Source organism: Pelodiscus sinensis, chromosome 16, assembly GCF_052426305.1.
Source record: "Pelodiscus sinensis isolate ZL-2025 chromosome 16, ASM5242630v1, whole genome shotgun sequence".
NCBI lineage: Eukaryota > Metazoa > Chordata > Testudines > Trionychidae > Pelodiscus > Pelodiscus sinensis.
Window position 1 is genome coordinate 17151530 of NC_143067.1, and position 20664 is coordinate 17172193.

At 47.2% G+C, this 20664-nt stretch overlaps 1 protein-coding gene across 1 annotated transcript in view; it reads left to right on the forward strand.

The window, feature by feature from the left end:
• Positions 1 to 20443, forward strand: part of PDLIM4 (PDZ and LIM domain 4) — a 125776-nt gene extending 105333 nt beyond the window's left edge. Inside the window, exons 5-7 of the mRNA XM_075900355.2 lie at positions 1588 to 1745; positions 14285 to 14405; positions 16783 to 20443. Of these exons, the coding sequence (XP_075756470.1) occupies positions 1588 to 1745; positions 14285 to 14405; positions 16783 to 16987 (484 nt within the window). The 3' untranslated portion in view covers positions 16988 to 20443. The remainder of the gene's footprint in view (positions 1 to 1587; positions 1746 to 14284; positions 14406 to 16782) is intronic.
• The last annotated feature ends 221 nt before the right edge of the window (positions 20444 to 20664 follow it).

The window sequence follows — 20664 nt, forward strand, 5'->3', positions numbered from 1 at the left end:
GGAAAGGGGATTTAATTGGACATCTGTGAAAATAAACTAGAATGTAATGTATGGATGAAAAGGTTTAATCAAATGCAGGCGTGTTTGGTGACAACACATAGAATACCCAGGGCAGCTTGCATAACCTCAAACACCATGGAGTACAAGGTACACCCATCCCTGATTAGTTGTAGATCTTGTTCCAATATAATGACATCTCCACCCTTGGTGACCAAACCATACCTGCAGTACTGCACTGCTGACTTGACAAAGAGATCGCTAACGGTGCATTAGAATGCTAGAAAATCAAGTCCTGCTTGTCTGAGCTTGCAGGTTTAGCACTGAGTTCCAAAGCTGCCCACCAGCTAATGTGCATTCCAAACAGAAGGTGGGCATGGCCGGAGTCGGAGAGCCAGATTACTTCCAGAAAATGCAACTTTGCATCGTCGAAAGTGAATTTTGTATGATTTATGAACTGGCACGAGTGCAGAGCTGCTAGAGACAGAGACTCAGATGATGAATAAAATGTGTTACGCTGTCTGACAGAGATTTAAAGCTCTGGCTATTCCTACTGTTTTTATAAAGACATTGATGTACATTCACTTTACAGATGAGTAAGACAAAGTCTCTACCCTCAGGTGCTGTATTATGCTATTCAGGCCCCGGTTCAACAAACACATTTAAACATATGCTTAAGACCTTCTCTGCTCAAAAATGTGCACATTTGCTAAAGTCTCTTTGAAATCAATGGAACATAAGCATGTCCTATTAGGACGGATCTGTGACTCAAGGCCTTCATTACAATATATTGTTTGTTCCAATTGCACCCAATATTGTTCTAGATGCTTTGAACATGGACAACTCCTTGCTCCAAAGATTGTACAGTCTAAATGGACAATGTGACATGAAAGAACATGGTGTTTTATTAACTTGTTCAGTGGTCATTTTTGTAAGTCCGGTATTTTTATTATTATTTTTAAACTTGGACTGTCTGGGACAAATACCCTGGGTCATTTCAATGCAGAGTTACCCAGAAGGAAACTGGATTAGAAAGGTGCGTTCACTGGAGATAACATCATATCCATTGAGACTGTGGCTGGCAACAACCAAAAAATCCCCCAGATGTCAGGTCATGTAACAATGGATGGGTAGTTTCCATAGCACTGAGTCATTAATTCAGTGAATGTTTTCAGTACATTCCATGTGTGGCACAGTAATTTATAAAGCTTTTAGGCAGCTGCCCTTTTTGAAGACTCATGGTAACTGGTCAAGCCTTAGTTATTTGTGTAATAGAAGAGCAAGGAACATGCTAATTTGTCTTTCATGGTTTGCATGTTTGTTTCCCTCGAGCACGCTTTGCTGTAGGCAGAAAACATGGGAATGGAGCGCTTGGTTAAATCTGTGAAAATAAACATGGATATAATTTATGAGTGAAAAGATTTAATCAGATGCAGACTTGTTGGAGGAAGCACAAAACATTTGGGGCTGCTCACAAAACTTCAGACCCCATGGAGTTCACCCATCCCTAATTACCTGGTGATCTTGTTCCTCCCCTGAAAGCAATGGCTGCTTTCCCATCTGACATTGCTTTGCTTTGTTTTTAAATAGTGCCGACCCTTTAAAATCTCTCCCGAGGAGCAGAAATGGAATTGACATGGAGTCAGATGTGTACAAGATGCTCCAGGATTATGAAAAGCCAGTTTCAGAGCCTAAGCAATCTGGATCGTTCCGCTATTTGCAGGGCATGTTAGAAGCTGGAGAGAATGGTAAGGAACTCAGCATCTCAGATTGTTTACACGAACAAAGTTTTCCAAAGAGTCCCCCAAGCCTCCTAATTCTTATGGCCCTCTAAGTCAGTTTGTTCTCTGTGAATATAATATGCCCTACAAGAGGGAAAACCTACATGTTTCAATACTTTCACAATGGGTCAGATGATCTTTACAGCTAAGCTGGAGCAATCTTGTTGACTTCAGTGGGGTTGCGCTGGTGTAACAGGAGAACGATTTGGTTTTATGATCCAAAGATGCTCTTTAAAAGCCCTTCCAAACTTGGTGTATCTGTGCTTTGCCACGATGGGAACTGCTCCCCACAGAGCCGTTTGGTGCTCACTCCTCAGAGCAGGTCCGATCCTGGCTTTACAACACTGAGCAGGTAGTGGGACAGTGCAACAGGAATAGCTGGGTTAATTTCTGCTGAAAAAGAAGCAGTGCCACCCCCTGAACCACAGCAGAATTTAGTCACACAGCCCCCTGCATCTGTACCCAGCTAGTCTGATGAGTGGATATGAATCTGTGACCCTGCCACTCTCTGCCCATCTATGGAAAAAGCTGGGTCCGCTGCCTGCAGCTGCAGTATCTGCATACCTCACAATATTTAGTATATTTGGCCTCATAGCACCAGGCAAATGCCATTGTTCATATTTTACAGATGGGGAAGTGAGGCTCAGAGAAGTTAAGTGACTTGCCTCTGGTTATACAGAGATTTGAACTCATCACTCAGAACCACTGGACTTCTCTTCATCCTTCCTCGCTCTGTCAGGGGGCTAACACCACCAGACTGCTCCCTCAAGCTATGGTAGAGGCTTACGGTCATGGAATCATAGGACTGCCAGGGATCTCAAAAGGTTATCTAGCCCAGTCTCCTGCACTCTTAGCAGGACTAAGTATTGTCTAGACCCACCCTGACAGGTGTTTGTCTTAACCTGTTCTTAAAAATCTCCGGTGATGGAGGTTCCACAGTTTGCCTAGGCAATTGATTCCAGTGTATGACCACCCTAACAGGAAGTTTTTCCTAATGTCCAGCCTAAACCTCCCTTGCTGCAATTTAAGCCCATTGCTGCTTCTCCTCTCCTCAGAGGATAAGAACAATTCTTTCTCCCTCCTACTTGAAACCGAAGTTCCCTGTCACCCACCCTGCCTAGACCTGCTGCAGCCAGGGGATGGGTGCCCTGAACCCAGCCCAAAGCTGCCACTGTGAAGAGAGGTGCCCTCCCCCCCACCCTTGCATCTCATGGGCTGCTGCAGGGAGAGAGAGCTGAGGGGAATCCTCTCTGCACACCATAGCCCAGGAGCAGCCTGCACCCCAAACCATCCTCCCTGCCCCCACTCATGAGCGTATACCCCCAGTTGGAGCCTTCACCCCCTCTTTTCAAACCTCTGTCCTGTCCCTTAGCCCCCTCTGACACTGTGAGCCCCTCAGCCCCAACCCCAGCCCCATCACGTGAATACTATGTGCGCATCACCTCCCTATTGGTGCACATAACAAAATTAATTCCACACACGTGTGGGAGAAATTAGTGGAAACACTGCTTAAAACAACCTTTTATATGCTTGAAAACAATCATTTTGTTCCCCTCTCGGTCTTGTCTTCTCCAAATTAAACAAACCCTGTTTTTTTCAATCTTCTCTCATAGGCCATGTGCTTAAAACTTTAATCCTTTTTGTTGCTCATCTCTGGACTTTTTCCAGTTTGTTCACATCTTGCCTCCTTCACGTTGCATACATGGGCTGCGACAGCTGCAATCTGCCCCTCAGTTGGTATGGCTGTGACACTGGTTTTAAGTATGTGGAAAGAAATGTACTGGACTTCAGAACAATACCACAGCCTTGCTTTCATGCGGCCCCATTCAGAGTGTCTGGACCACTTGAAAGAGATTAGTGCTTGTGGCAGACCTGTAGACGTCTACGTAAAGCATGTGGTGTGTGACTGGGCAGGAGTGTCTTTGGTTCAGTCCTGGGATACTTCAAAGGCTGGATTTTGACTCTCTCACTTCCCTAAGCGATCAAACAGGATTAGCAGCCTTCTCTGCACTGCCCTTGCAGAAAGCTTGTTCACACATGCTCCTGGCACTCTGGTCCTACCAGCCGCAACCGCCTTAGCAGCCTTCATCTCCTTTCATTGTTTATGTGGATGCTGGTGACAGTGTGCAAAGGCGCTACCTGGTCCCTGGCAAATCTCTGCTCCCTGTTATTGCAAAGATGTGCAGACATTAGCTGCTTGCCCGTGGAAGGATTAGATGCCACTTTCTGGGCTCAGCCATGATATCCCTTGAGAGGAAGACCTGGCTGACTGCCTCTGTGCAGTTCTCTACTGAATCATTCCACAGGCCTGGACCGAGGTGCTCCACTCAGTTTGAGTTAGCGTGTCTTCACTAGACCCGCTAAGTCAAACCTTGGAAGATCAACAGCAGCAGCTTCATTCTTCTCTGTAGTATAGACAGACCCTCAGAGGCCAGGTTTCAAACCCGAGTATCTGATCCGCACAGTCCTGCTTAGCCATGTGTGCGCTCGCTGCATCCAAACTCGGGCGTGCTGTGAAAAGTGTCCCAGTTTACCGGTTGGATGCATGCTGCGGCTATTTTCCTAGATGCATCCGTCCAGATGTAATATTTTAGAAATGATGGGGGCATAATTAATAGAATATCGGTTGCCTGTTTAAATAAATGTAGGCAGTGTTATTGTAGTCACGTTGCTGAAGCCCTAAAGAAGAGCTCTGTGTAAGCTGAAAAGCTTGTCTCTCTCAGCAACAGGAGTTAATCTTATAATGACCTCACCCAGGGCCGGCCTTAGGCTTATTCGCCCGATTCCCCTGAATGAGGCCCCGTGCCTAAAGGAGCCCCCACCCTAAACCCGGAAGTGTGCCGGGCGCCATAGGCGGCGAGTTAATATTCAGAACCCAGCAATACTTGGAGCTGGGTCTCTCCCCTGGCTCTGCCTGGAGCGGTCTCCAGCCCCCACCTGATGGCCCCCTCATGCGTCCTCCCACCCTGCCCCCAAAGCATCCCCCTTAGCCCCATCCTGTCCCTGCCGTGTGCAGCTTTCAGTGTGGCTCCCCCTCGCTGGCGGCTGCTGCCATGCACGGCGTTCACAAGTGGGCGGGGAGGATGCCCAGGCGTGACGTGACATCACGACCTGGGACTTTAAAACTCCTTAGCACCACGTGGCCTAGTAGCTCCGGGTTTGGAGTCTGGGTCCCGAGCGCAGACTCTGGCACCACAAAGTGGAAGGCAGAAGGTAGGGGAGGGAGAAAACTAGAGGGAGGGGGTGGGAGAGAAAGGGGCTTGTGCGGAGGGGGAGGGGAGAGGTGGGAGAGGAAGGGGATTATGCAGAAGGGGAGGGGGAAGAAAGAGGAAGGCAGCAAGAGACAGGGTGGAGGAGAAAGATAAATGCCAGGGGGCCAAGTGCAGACAATGAGGAAAAGGGCAGGAGGGGAGGTGTCAGTGGGAGGGGGGACACGGTGATGCTAGGAGAGGAGAGGAGAGGAGAGGGGAAGGGCATTGGGGGCTAGAGAGGGGTGGGGAGGTGCTGGAAGAAGGCTTGAAAGAAGGGGTGGGCATGAGAAAGGTGGGGATGGAGCAAGTAATGTGTGAGGGCACAGAAGGGCAGGAGGGGAACGGGGCAGAGAGTGGTGAGGGGGTGGGCATCAGGGAAAAAGAGGGCAAAGGGGGCAGGGACAGGCATCAGGAGGGTGCAGGGTTAAGGAAAAGTGCAGGTGCCAGGGGATTCTGGGGTAAAGCAGAAGGGCAGACACCTGCAGAGGAGGGACCAGTTCCAGAGTAGAAAAGCAGGGCAGGCATGTAGAGGGAGGTGTTAGAAGGGATGAGGGAGGGGTAGCTCACATGATCAGAGTGGGGCTACTGGAGGAGTGGGCACAATGGGGAGAGAAGGGCTGGTGGAGGAGGGCAGGTCCCAGGAGGGCTGAGGGGAGTGAGAAGGGCAGGAGTGAGGACAGCAGAGGAGGGTGAGGAGTTGGGGGGCAGCAGGCACCAGGGGAGCTGATGGAGCAAGGGGAGGAGATATGGCAGCAGAGAGAATGTAAAGGTTTATAAAATATTTATTAATAACTTGGGTGCCACAATGGCACATCCAAACAAGCCACATGAACTCAGTACAGATGCACAACACAAAATCCATTCTGCTCATGGGAGGAAACTCTTAGGCTATGTCTACACTGGTGGCTTCTTGTGCAAGAACATCTTGTGCAAGGGTTCTTGTGCAAGAAGTCTTGCGCAAGAGCACGTCCACACTGCCATGTGCGAACTGTGCTTTTGCACAAGAGCATCCATGGCAGTGTGGACGCTCTCTTGAGCAAGAAAGCGCAAATGGCCATTTTAGCCATAGGGGTTTCTTGCGCAAGAAATCCCTGCCGAGCATCCACACTGCCCTCTTGTGCAAGAAAGCTTACACCTGTTAGAAAAGAGCGTAGCTCTTGCGCAAGACACCCTCTCTTACTACGCCATACAGTAAATTTCCTTGCGCAAGAGCAGGCGGGCAGTGTGGCTGCTCTGTGAGTTCTTGCACAAGACCGTCTGTACTTGCGCAAGAAGCCGCGAGTGTAGACATAGCCTTAGAGGGAACACATCCTGCCCCCGAGTTAATGTCACACACATTGGGTTAATGCAATTGCAGGATAGTTGCATGAGGGGGGTTTGGTGGGGGCCAAACTAATCCCTGTTGGTAGGAGGATGGTGGGAAAAGTCCTTCGAGAGGGGTGACATGACACCTTTTACTTCTGGTCATGTGTCCATCTTGCCCCGAGGGTGTTACCTCCAGAGGCCTGGTTAATGGGGTCAGGGGGTGTGGCTAATGGGGGTTGGGGCATAGTTAATGGGGGTCAGGGGGTGTGGCTAATGGGGGTCGGGGGTGTGGTTAACGGAGTCAGGGGGTGTGGCTAATGGGGCACCACCGAAAATTATAAAAATCTGCTGGCCCCAGAGGAGGAGTGCGTCGGCTGTCTGCGCCACAGGAGATGTGAGTTTAGCACAGGATTTTCCTGTGCTGCATGAGTGTGTGTGTGTGTGTGTGTGTATGTGTGGGGTTTTTTTTGCTCAACCAAAATTGCTGTGTGGCCCCGTTGAAATTGTTCAGATTGGGCCCCGCACTTCCAAAAAGCCGGCCCTGACCTCACCCATCTTTTCAGTTTAAATAAATGGCATTTATATGAACAAGCCCAGGAATGGGAGTCAGGAGGTCTCAGTTCTACTCACAGTTCTGCAACCAGCTTCCTATAGAACATAACAAAGCAAGTAATCTAGTTGAATTTTATCAACTCTAACCATCAGGCCTGACAAAAGACTTCCCCGGGTCCTGGGGGGAGCTGGCTCTGGGACCCATGGAAGGGGCATGGCCTCAGGCAGAAGGGGTGGGTCTGGGCTAGCCTCTGTGATTTAAAGGACTTGAGGCTCCAACCGCTGATGCTTCTGAGGTAGTGGCAGCTGGAACCACCGGGCTTCAGGGCACCTCCCCCTTCGGGCCCCCCCCCTCCCATCAGCAGCCAGGCCAACCATACAAAAATCATGGCCCATACTGCAAAAATTATGAGATTGTCTGAAACTGCAAGGTTTTAAACAGTAAGGCTACGTCTAGACTGACGTGATTTTCCGCAAATGCTTTTAACGGAAATGTTTTTCCGTAAAAGCATTTGCAGAAAAGAGCGTCTAGATTGGCATGGATGCTTTTGCACAAAAGCCCTTATGTTTTGTTCTCTTTTTGAGTTTGGGGCCTTTAGGATTCAAATTTTCAAGTTTGTCTCTGCAATCAGGATTGCTAGAAATGCACTTTAAAAAAAAGGCAATAAAACTTGTATCCCCACATCACTTGAGGAGCTCGGACATTAAGGAAAAACAACTATTACAAAGCTTGTGATAAAATTGCCAGAATTGGTAACACTGCTTGTGGCGCTGCAGCTTCCCTATGCGTAAAATTACTGGAGATGATCTTTTCCCACCACCCCAGGCTCTTGCAAGACTTAGTGCATGACGAGCAATATCTTGTAACCAGTGAGACTTCCACTGGTCTTCGTGGGAGCAGGATTCAGCCCCAAATGTTTGCAAAGCCATTTGAGAGTGTGAGAAGAGTGCTACGATAGCGTGTGCTTTTGGTGGTTGGCTGGCAGTCTCTCTGCCTGCCATATTGCGGCCATGGCTAGTTGGAACAGAACAGTTTTCTGCACCCCACCATTGCAAAGCATTTTCCACTGTGTCCATTTCTCTGAGCCATGGGGAGCTTGTGGGACTTTTGGTGGCACTGCTCCCCCGCGCCCACAGTGTGACCGGGGATCCTCCGAGACATTGAAGAATATGTGGTCATGAATGTTACAGATGCCAAAGGCCAGACCTGAGTGAGTGCAGGAGGCCTGAGAGTAAGCTAGGATTTTTGGGGAAAATCAGCTTTCCATCTTAGCAGATGTTTGTATTTTCTAGACTACATTGCCAAGGGGGAGGGATAATAACCTACTTTTGGAAGAGCGTGACATGTGAGATTAGCCAGGGTTCTTCTAGGCATGGAAGTTTTATTCCATTCCAGGCTGGCAGAGCGAATGCATGATTAGCTGGGAGTCACAGCAGAATCCAATTGTGCCTTTAGATCTTTTGATAGTGCACAATTGTACGTACCCAAGAAGCTCATTATTAGGAGGCAGCAAGGAGAAAGTGATGGAGTTGAAGCTTGTAAATGACGGTTATCTCCTCCCCTTCCTCCAGTCTCTCCTATGGGAAGTAACTACAGGTTGAAACTCTCTTAACCAGGATTCTCTGGTCTAGCAACATCCATGGTCCAGCACGGATGTTGCAGGACCAGATAGTCCCGGTGGAAGGCCAGCGGCAAGGATCCCTGCAGAGTCAGCAGGGCAGTGGGCAGCCCACAGCAAGTTGCCAGCGGTTCACCCAGCACTTGGCAGTGGGGCTGCCCAGTGATGTTGTCTGACCCGGCGTGTGGCTTTTCCAGCGGGACCGGGAGCTGCAGCAGCAAAATGGGACAGGGAGCTGTGGCATGTGTATGGCTGTCCTGCAGGTCCCAGAGCTCCAGGGCAACATGGGGGCTGTCTTGCAGGTCCTGGAGCTCCAGGGTGGTGCATGCAACTGTCCTGCAGGTCCCAGAGCTCTAGGGTGGTGTACATAGCTGCCTAGCAAGTCCCAGAGCTCCAGCATGGGGCTGCCTGGCAGGTCCCAAGCCACAGCAATAATGACTGCCCAGGAGGGGTCACCAGTGCAGAGAGGCCAGCAGGAGGTAGGGAGCCAGCTAGTAGGCCAGTGGCTGGGTCAGGGGGCCGGTGGCAGGTTTCCAAAATTACCTCCCCTGGTCCTGCTAAATCCCTCATCTGGGACTCGAGGGTGCTAAACCAGGGAGGTCCAACCTGTAGTATTCTGGAGCCTTGCCTACACAAGATTTTAATAGAGTAACTTAAAAGTGCCACACAATTTTAAAAGATGGGTTTTTTTTAAGGAATTTCCCCCTCCCCTTCCTTGTAGGGCTTATCACAATGCCAACCTATCGGTGACATGGCAGGACAAGAGCCTAGAGTTACAAACCTGATGGCAGATATAACCAACAGGTCAGCAAGCTGGAGAATTCAAATCTTGATTCTAGGCCTCCACCAAGCCTACCCCCACGCTCAGGACAATTATCACAGATCCCATTGGCCCATACCCTGCACCCCCCCCCCCTACACCCAGCCCCAAGCTCAGAATCCTCTTCTGCACCCCAGTCTCCCGACCTGGGTGACAACCCTTTCACCCAAACTCCCCCTCAGACACCACACTCTCTCCTGCACCCCAGCCCCCTATCCCAAGCTTCCTTCTGCACTCAACCTTTGTCCCAAAGCCTGTACCCCTACATAGGAAAGTGCAGTCTGTGACCGCTCACCAAAATCTTGGAGTGGCCCCCATGAAAAATTATTGTCCACTCCTGCTTTAGGTCAACACTGTCCTTTCCTTTCTCTTACTTTATGCCTGGTTCTGGTCTGCTAGCTTCAGAGAGTAGCTGAGTTAGTCTGTACAGGATAAACTTGAAAAACAACAAATGGTCTGGTAGCACTTTATAGACTAACAAAACATGTAGATAATCTCCTGAGCTTTCGTGGGCACAGCCCACTTCTGTTCTACTAGGGTATGTCTACACTACCACCCTAGTTCAAACTAGGGTGGTAATGTAGGCAACCGGAGTTGCAAATGAAGCCCGGGATTTGAATTTCCCGGGCTTCATTTGCATAAAGCCAGGCGCCGCCATTTTTAAATGTCCGCTAGTGCGGACTCCGTGCCGCGCGGCTACACGCGGCACGGACTAGGTATTTCGGACTAGGCTTCCTAGTCCAATCTACCATTACTCCTCGTGAAGCCTAGTCCGAACTACCTAGTCCGTGCCGTTGTCCGCACTAGCGGACATTTAAAAATGGCGGCGCCCGGCTTTATGCAAATGAAGCCCGGGAAATTCAAATCCCGGGCTTCATTTGCAACTCCGGTTGCCTACATTACCACCCTAGTTCGAACTAGGGTGGTAGTGTAGACATACCCCTAGTGATTTTTACATGATGCTGGTGAATCCAAGACAAGTTTTGCAGCCACAGAATCGGTCCAGGAGCATTGATTGTTCCATTATAGAGGTTCATTTTGTAAAGGATTAAAAATGAAATACTCTCTTCGCACGAGTATCAGAGGGGTAGCCGTGTTAGTCTGAATCTGCAAGAACAACCAGAGGTCCTATGGCACCTTATAAGAATGTCTCTTCGAACAGACTCTGTCAGCATAACACTCACAGGTAATTAAAAATTAAACATTTGAAAGTCTGAATTTAGTTTTCTTTAATTTAAGCCTCTTCTGCATTTCACTCAGCTTGGACATTGGCCATAAACTAATCTCTTTCACTTTGGGGTGAATTATTTCACTTCTGGGTTCTGATGCACCAGGGAAATGTTATTGTATTGGGGACTCTCAGTTCTAGAGATTCCGATTAAGAGATTTCGTTTCACTGATATATTTTTAAATCAGCGCAATTGTTTTTAATTCATTCGTCTGACCTTCTTTTTTTCCCCCTTTTTAAAAATAAATTTTAAAAAAGCAGAAAGATACATTTTAGGTCCAAGACTAGTATGCAGTGTCCCTTTAAAGGCAGGATTTTCGTCATCTCCTGGAACCTGGTATTTGACATGAAGGGCTGGGGTATATGGAAAATTCTCCTGACAGAAGCAGTATTTTTCCTTTATGATGATGGGCCTCACACTGTGCCTCTAATAAGAAGTGTTTCCTGCTGGGAATCTGACAAGATTTGTAAAGAAACATAACAGTTGCCTTAGTGGGTGCCCCTCAACCATGAAAGATGAGCCCTCTAACCACAAGGCACAGACAAGAATGTTTACATAAAGTTAGTAGCTGCCTGGCTAAGGAACATAAATTATCATGGGGCTCTATGCCTGCAGAAAGAGGGAAAGGACCCAGCATGCCGATGAGAGTTCTGAAGATCCTGCCAATCTCTCTCTCTCTCTAATTTATCCAAGTTCCCAAGCTTAGAAACAGAGCAGGTTCAGGTGTAGGGAGGTGATCAGGGCCGCCGAAGGTGGAAGGGATGCGGGCAAAGGGGGTAGTTGTCCTGGGGGCCGACAATTTAAAACAGCCTGTGGTTCCAGGCTGCTACTGCAGTGGCAGCAATAGCTGGAGCCCCTGGCCCTTTAAATCAACGCCAGAGCCCCACATGGGATGGTCCAGGCAGAGCTGAAGGCTGGTTGGGGGAAGTTAACCCTAGTCCCGTCCCTTCCACCTGAGGCCACGCCCCTTCTGGGGGCCCGAAGCCACGCCCCCCCCCCCCCCCCACACATAGAGTGCCCAGGGCCCAACGAAGTCTCTCACCATCCCTGAAGGTGATATTTCAAACGATGGCAAACACATATATGAATAGCTCAAATACAGCATCTCCCAGTGCTGTGAGGTCTGGCCTTGTTGGTTGGTTCCTGCTGAGCCAGTTAACAGAAGGTCTCAGCAAACGAGCTGTGCTTGAGTCTAGTTAAAGGCCCGTCCCAAAAGAACGCAATCTGATTGTGGGTGGGAGGCTGTTTTTAGACCCTTTGCTCACCTCTCACTTCTATAATTGAGTGCCCTCCTCTGTATTAAAGGAAAACCGTTTCTACAAGGATGAAAGTACAGTCATGCTGTCATAGGGGCTGGAATGGGCTGATCTGTCCTTCTGTGTTGAAAGTAAAGCAGATTATCTTACCTGTTACATCCTTATTCTAACAGGGAAGAGGAGGTGCTTTTGTCATCCCGAGATCATTTAGGAAAATGAATTCTAAACAAAATGAAAGCGAAGCCCTGAGTAATGCAAGTCAGAAGTGTGTTGTGTAACTGCTTCTAACAATAGGAACAAGTTCAATAAACAGTTCAGAAGAACAATATCCTGGTTGATTAAGATTTAACTTTTAGATACACAGATTTTTTTTTTAAGCTGTAGCTGGCATTTTAGGGCAGAATCAAAGCTATTAAAGCTTCCAAAGTAGTTCTGTGGTGAGTCCTTACTCCTCTTCAGTCTGGCCCATAAATATGTTCTAAAGTCTCATAGAGATGGATGGAATTTAACCATGTGTCTAAAATTAAGTACGTGCTTAAAGTTCTTTCTTGAATGGGTCTTAGATGACCATATTCAAAATTGCAGCTGTGATCTGCTGGGTGACAGGGGATTCTGGAAAACTTCATACTTGTATACATAGTTAAGTTTTATAGCTTTTGGCAATGTGTGCATGTATGTGTGAACGAATGTATACATTATATATAAACAGTGTGTGTGTGTGTGTGTGTGTGTGTGTGTATTAGAAGATTTACCCAGCATTGCTCAGGTCCTAAATTAATTTTTGGTTTTCTTCATTTAAATCATTGCTCTGGGGTGGGGCTGGGGATGAGAGGTTCAGTATGCAGGCTGCCCTGGGGAGAGAGCACAACCCCAGTCTTCTCTCATGACAGCAGCTTGGGGCCAAGTGAAAAGTGCCTCTTCATGGCTGCTGCAGCTCCAGCGAGCCCAGTCGTGAGTGGGATGCATGTCCCCTGACTGGGGCAGGTCCAGGTTCATCTGCTCCCGGCGCTCCCCAGCCAGAGTGAGGAATGGAACAAATTGAGCACTTTCCCCTCGCTCCCTAACAAAGGGGAACAGCCAGCAATGTACGTGTACAAATTAGGGAGTGGGCTTCAGTCCCTCTCCCCCCCCTTCCCCAAAGAGTGCCGGGGGGGGGGGGGGGTCAGGATTGGGGCAGTCCTGGATGGGAGAGTCATGCCCCCAGCCAGCCCCTTTCACCTGCCTGGTTTTCTGTCTCTTTTCTGTATGGTTTTATGTGTCCTCATAGGCATTGGGGGTGGGTAGCTTGCAGCCCTCCCCCCACACACATCCTTACCTTGCTTTAAGTTATGATAAGAGGAATATGCATACCGAATGTTGTGGTCCTAGCTCTTACCATTTAGGAGGAGTTCTTGAACAAACAGAGAGATGGACAGACAGACTTGCTCGCTCGCTCGCTCACAGAAAAGCGCTCTCAAATATTTAGTAGATATATGTTTATGTGTAATATATACACACACATAAGTTCATATATGAGATTTAGGGCCAGTTACTATGCATAAAGCATTCATTGCTTCCTTTTAGTTTGGCTGATGTCCGATATAAAACAGAACTCAATGCCAAGAAAAAAGTCAGCTTCTAACATGCTGTTTTACTTTTGTTTTAGGCTCACAAAAGCCTTCTTGACTCACGACAGATGTAGTTAAACAAACACATCCTCCAAGAAGAAAAATGCACTTAACTGTGTTTTTGTTTGGTTTCTTCCCCCCTTCCCCCATGCTCCAAAAGGTTTTAATCTTTTTCTATTTGACTGGTCTATATCTTTATATATATAAAAAGTAATGCATCTAATCTGACTCAGATAGAACTCATGCTCTCTCTTCTGTTCGTCTATGATTTCATCAGTGCGCTGCTTTCTCCCCATCTTCGTCTTTTCGTTCCCAACAAAATCTCGCAAACAAATTCGGTCCTTGGTCTTTTTAGATCAGTGGTGTCTGTTTCAATAATTGGTGTATGTTTAGACAGTGATGTGTTAATCAATGGTTATAATACAGCCATTTCATTGTTACCATTCTGAGTCGTTAGTTACCAGCTCTGCTGGTAGGGATAACTGGTGCCTTCTGGGGAGAGGGTGCAGAGAGGACCACCCAGAGGGGTATAAGGGGGAGGTATGGAGGTACCCCATTTAGCAGTTAACATTTTGGAAAGGGGTACTTTGCATCCTTTCACGCTCACACACACACACACACACACACACACACACACACACACGCTACCACAGGTCACAGTGGATTTATGTGAGGCCTGTCAGTATTGAGCATGAACTTAAATGCTGACCTTCCTAAAGTCTGACTGTTCCCACCAGTTTCTTTCTTATGTTTTTACTAGCAAAGAAGAGAGGCCTGTTGATCATGTTTTTCCAAACTGAATCATCCCATCTGTTTTCTAAAGGAGAGGTCAATTTTTAATCCGTGTCTTTTCAAAACCCTGGGCAGGTGAAAAACTCGACCGGCTGACTGGCCCAAGAAACATCAAATCTCCAGTATCAAAACTCGGTGGTGCCATGTCTGGATTGCAGATGCTCCCTGAGTGCACCAGATGTGGCAATGGGATCGTGTAAGTAAAGGATCTCTCCAGAGCATTAGCCGTCAATAACACCATGCAGTGGAGTGGGACAGTTAGCTCTTCACAGGACTTCTGCTGTGATCATTGTTCCCTCTAAACTTTTCCAGCCATATGCAGATTTTTCCATCCACATGCAGAATAATTTATATGCACCAAAGCATGTGGGAATGTGCACCACCAGTAGAAACATAAACCTAGCTATAGGTGCTCTGCTAATCAGCGAGGCACTATTTGAATCTCTCCTGAGAGGCTTCACACGCACACAGCTTACAGGGAGCACTGTGATCAGGGATGGATGAGAGTTTTGCGGGGCCCAGGGCATGGGGCCTATTGAAGCGCGGGGCCCGGGGCAGCACAATTTCGCACGTGCACAGGGCCTGGGGCAGCCACCCTGCTCGCCCTGCCCTATATCCGCCGCTGGCTGTGATATTCATCTAGTAGAAGTGCGTGTATTAATACATACAGCACAGTCCTCCCAGGCTTCATATTTTTTGCCAGCCATCCCTGTACACAAGACATAACACTGAAATAAGGTGACATTTTGCAGTACAGTTGGGGTTACCTTTTTAAGAGGCAAAGAAATATGACCATGATAATGATGTAGCAATGATTTCTAATGAAGCGCGTGATCTTACCATACTTATTATAATATACTGGCCCAATGCACATGAATGGTCTCAGAAATTATTGCAGGCCTATTATTACCCCACACCAGAGTTCTTATTTGGCTCAAATGGGAGAGGCCTGAGTATGTCATGGAGAAGTAGCTCAGTTCAGACCTGGTGGATGGCTGTATGTCTTAGGGCAGTGTTTCTTAAACTTTTTAAGACCGAGGAACACCAAACAATAATTTTTTTTTTTAATGAGGAACACCAATGATTTTTTGTTGAGGAGAAAAAAAGGGGAGAGGGTCGGAGGGGAAAGTTATTGAGGGAAAAAAAGGTCGCCTGCCCCTTTAAGGGTGGCCATTTTGAACTCTGTTGTTCTCCGCGGCACACTTCTGACTGCCTCGCGGCACACTGGTGCGCCACGGAACACAGTTTAAGAAACACTGTTGTAGGGTCTTGTCTACTCGACTAGCCTTGCAGTGCTGGGTTGTTTGGGGCAAGGGGGTTGAGAAAACTCCCACTGTTGCAGTGTTGTAGAGAGAATACATGCATTTTTACCAGCCGTTTAGAGGGCGTCCGCGCCGGACTTGCTGACAACATGGTAACGTTCCTGTGCACTGTTTGTCTTCACATTTCCATCAGTGTTACCACGGCTGGGAAGGGGAGGGAGCGCAGAGGTGGAAAATATCCCCAAAGCAGCTGGTGTGGACAGAGCCTGTGTGTATGAAGATCTTTCATTACATTAGTGTGAGAAAGGGCTAATGCTGTAGCCTAAGGGGATGGCTCCCTGCTCTCACAGAGAGGTCTTGCCATCATCCTGGCTCAGTATAATCCTCCAGACGCAGCATCATGCCAAGACATGGGGTAAGGCACTCAGGCTGTGAAGCAGCAACCCACAGGAATAGGAAAGGGCTAACCATGGACATCCCTTCGAGGTCCGATCTTTGAAGGGGCCTAGTGTGTCATGGAAGGTACTGAGCACCACACACGCACATCACCCTTGAAATTAACTGAATGTTGATCTGTGCACTGCACTGTACAGAAAGTGAAGGAGACACAATTCCCTACCCAGTGAGTTTACATCTAAACAATGTCAACAAGGCAGGGGAGGTGATATCTTTTTATAGAAGTTTACTAAGAGAAGTTGATCCAGTAAAAGACATTACCTCACCCCCCGGCCTTTGAGGAATGGGGGGACAGACGAAGGCTGTTAGGCTTTGAGAAAGAAATGGGATTTCAAGGAAGAGGTAAAGAAGGAGCAGTTGTGGAAAGGCCACACTGGAATGGGAAGGGTGTCTGGGGCAAAGGTGACCGTGTGGGAAGTGCTGCGGAGACAGGCAGGGAAGAAGGAAAGAGGAGGACCAGGTGAGAGGGGTATGCGGGGGGATCATGATGGGAGTTGTGCAGCACCTTGAAACTGAGGAGAGCTTGATCCAGAAGGCAGGAGGGAACCAGTCCAGCGCTTGAAGCACTGAAGTTAGCAGGGATTTTGCTACTGACATCAGTGGGAGCAGGATTGGGCCCTGGAGGGAGCAGTGAAGGTGATCAGCACAGTGGGTGAGGGATTTTCCCAGTGGGATTTTAGATGAGCCATGGGGGTGTCAAAGACGGAGGCAAAAGAGGTTGCAGGGGGATAGCTCCAAAATGTCAGTAAATGCTACTTATTTTCACATTTCTTTGCTATGCCGGGTAGTAGAACAAGCTGCTGTTGCTTCTGATGTCAGCCTGGTTTGTAACCTGTCTTCTCTTACACTCGACAGAGGGACAATCGTCAAAGCTCGGGACAAGCTCTACCACCCAGAATGTTTCATGTGCGATGACTGTGGCCTAAACCTGAAGCAGAGGGGGTATTTCTTCATCGAGGAGCAGCTGTACTGCGAAACGCATGCCAAGGAAAGGGTTAAGCCCCCTGAAGGATATGATGTTGTGGCTGTTTATCCAAACGCTAAAGTTGAACTTGTCTAAGTGCGTACTCTATTCCTGGAGAGGTCAAAAGGCAACTCGCCCACCCACACACACGCCGCTAGTTTTAAAATATGTCTGTAATCAACTCCGATTACTAGCGGCTCAGTAAAATGCCTATTCATAGATAAAGTGCTTTACACTAGGGATATCAAGGGGATGGTGTTGAAAGCGTATGAGCAGGTTTTTTCCTTCCTTTTGACGCTCTGCTTTTGGGTTGTGCTGAGTTTTTAAATAATTTCTGCCTTTGCCTTGTCCAAGATCTGTGTAAATATTGATTAATTTTCTACTATGTTTCATATAAAACCAGTATTCTGTTTTCCCCCCTCTTCATTTTAAAATGTAAGGAAAACATTTTAAAAGCTCAAAGAAAATAAGGCACTTTGACAAAAGAAACTAACATTGCATTGCTTTAGATTCAGACCTTTCGGTAACACATCGCTCACTGGCTTTGAGTGCTAAAAAAATTGAGACCAGGTGGAAGCTGTGGTCCAGCAATACAGCACTGGTAATGGTGTTGAGAGAGTTTTATACAAGATCTGATATTAAGCAGAGATGACTGTCCTGGGCAAAAATGGTCTTTTTTTAAAAGTAGTCACAATGAAATTCACTAGTTACATGACATGGCATTCGCCCGATCTACAGACCTGATCAAGATTTCAATCAAACAGAACTGAAAAAGCACTGTACACCTGCTGTGAGATTTGCTTTTCTATTTTCTTGTAGTTTCTGGAATTCTGTAGTGTTTAATGCTTAGGACCTTGAAATAGTACTGGAGCTGCCTGGGCGATTCCTGAACTGATCTTCAGCTCCTAAGCTTGCCTGCCTTGTTCATCCTCCAGCAACAGGTATCTTTTGTTCATCATAGGCCTGATCCAGCTTTTGCTGTTTTCAGTGGCCTCTAGAATTGTACAGAAGCTCTTTGTAATTTCACGGCTGTGGAACCAGTAGTAAAATCCATCACAAATGTAGTAAGTAACATGAAAACTGGAAAATGCAGGTCGGAGCTCCCTCTTTCTCATCTTTCTGATCTAGAGGGATCAGATTTAGACCCACTGCTGCTCAGCCCAATGCTGAGCCATTAACAAGGTCTGGTTTCCCTTTTGTTTTGGAGAAATTTTTGGTTTTCTTGAGAGACAAGTTTTGCCCTGGTGTTTGGAGCTTTTTCTTTTTCTTGGGCGTCCTGCTGGGACGGCCTCCAATATTGGCTGAACGCAGAGCCGTTTTGCAAGCTGGGAGCTGAGATCGCCACTCATGCTAATAGAAGCCATGTGGCCAATTTCCCCCATGCACTGCTTTGGAAACCCTACCCCTTCATTACCAGCACATTAAAAAGAAGAAGCCTGGAAACATTTTTCTTTTAGAAAGGTCATGTCTGCTGCTGTAGGCAGTAGGATGCAGTTGCTACACTAATCAACAGACACTAAGCAGCACATGCGATTAGTCCACCCATAGGGACTGAAGTTGCTCTCCAGATAGAATTAGAGCACATATCTCTGTGAACACTGCTGGACTGTAGTTCCCCCAACTTCCTTTGGCATCAGTGGGGGTTGAAAACACTCAGCTTGCAGGAATATGTAACCTTTCAGCTTGTCACAGGGCAAGCCTACCTGTTCCCCTTTGGGGGCGGGAAGGGTGTTGGGCCTCTGAAACCCCTTGAGTAGTGCTCAACCCCGCATGTGTCCTAATGGCCACAGTCAATAGTAAAACCTTTAAAACAGAACAGCAGGGGGAAATCACCTTTTTTGTGCATCAGAAAGCTGAAAGTAGAACTGCATGTACATCTTTTATACTGCAGAACCCCTGCTGACCCCACTCCCGGGGAGCCAGCATGTAACCATAACGGAAACTGATGAGCTGATGCTTATCGAGTACTGTTTAAATGGTTACACTTTTCTATCCCTAGCATCGTCACTATAATGATGCGTCTCTGTGCACTTCCTCTGTAAAATATCACTTGTGGTTTCTTTCCTTTAGCTTCATTGTTCCACTTCATTGTTCCAGAAAGTTTGTGTTCACTCTCTCATGTGTTCTTTAGCTAATTGTCTGCTTAATAAGAAGTAATGGTAGTCGAGTAATGGGGGTCAAGAGATACGGGATGTGCTGCCATAGGTTTCCTGTGAGACCTTGGGCAAGTCATTTAACCCCTCTTGCCACCTCGGTTTCCACAGGTGTTAGACTTCTTCATAGCATAGTTGTGAATCTGAGTTCCTGTTGTCAAGCACCTTGACATACTCAGCTGGAAGATGGGAAGGAAGCATGCAGTATTGTTTAATCAAACACCAAGGTTCAAGTTTGAAAGTCATTTTCCCCTATTGTAAGTTCCCTCTCTCAGAAAGCCATTGCTTAGTATTATCAGATATGGGTCACAAGCATGTATGCTCACTGGCAGGGCTCGACAAATCACTGAATCTACTCGCCCCAGTCACCCCGTTCACCGGCAGTGCGCGCATGCGCAATGTGGGTCTTGCGTGTGCGCAGTGCGGGGTGGGAGAGTAGATTTCGCTGCTGTTTGTCAAGCCCTGTTCATTGGGTTTGCTTGACTTGAAACAGACACTTTACACTCCTCTGATTCCTGCAGATAAATAGTCAAAACATCTCTTCCCTCACTATTCAGAGATTTGCAGCGCCAAAGAATGACAGCTAATGCCAGATCAGCATGTGAAATAATAATCATATAGTGACCCAGCAGTAAGTCAGAACCAATAGGATTGAGCGCAGGCTTGAGTGGGCAGGAGGAAGTGCACTGCGAGGTTGGCCTACCCAGCTTTTCCAAATGGATTATTGTGAGAACGACATATTTGTCAGGTGGAGTCATCTATCACTGTCCAGTACCTTGGACTTCTGTTCAACTCCATTTATAAGGCAGTTTTTCACACTGCAGGTGTCCAGCATGCTCTTCAGATGTCTTGTAATGGTAGCAGGAGGCGCAACTTAGACAGTCACACATTGCTTCATTACCCTGGTGTTTAAATGAATAAATCAAGTAAACCGTTCACTTAGGGATCCTCAGGGGGTCTCACTTAACTGTTACATAAACAACAATGCTGGCAAGATCTGAGGTAAGGAATTCAAACATACCTCTCTTTTTATTTGAAAATAATTCCCACAAATCAACATTTCCATACAGTTGTCTCATAGCCACTCTTCCTTATGAGTAATTAACTCACTTGATTCCCCCCTCTCTCCTCCCAAGTAGCTTAAAATGGAGCCACCTCACACAGTAATATCCTATGGTAAATTAGTTTCAGGACATATTCCATTTCACTGACATTATTTGTATTGTAACAAATGGCTAAAACTAGGCTGCTGTTCCGCTTGCTTTGCCAGGCTAGTGACAGGAATGAACTGTGTAAATACCGTAAGCATCTGTTAACTCTGTTATTTAACTCTGTAAAGCGTTTGGGGGAGACCGTTTGTATGAAATGCCAAATAAAGTTGTACTGTCAGTTTCATGTATCTCATTGATTATAGTTCGGTTGTTCATTTATCTAGCAACGAAGCTCTTCATTGTCCTAGTAGGCCCTGCATAACATATGAGTATTGTTCCCACAGTGTCCAAACACAAGTGGATACAGGGTATGCCGTTTCAGCTTAAACCAGGGAAGTGGAAGTGTAACCATTACTTAATCACATTTTAACATCCCTAATATAAGTAGAAGGTACATGTTCTTGGGTAT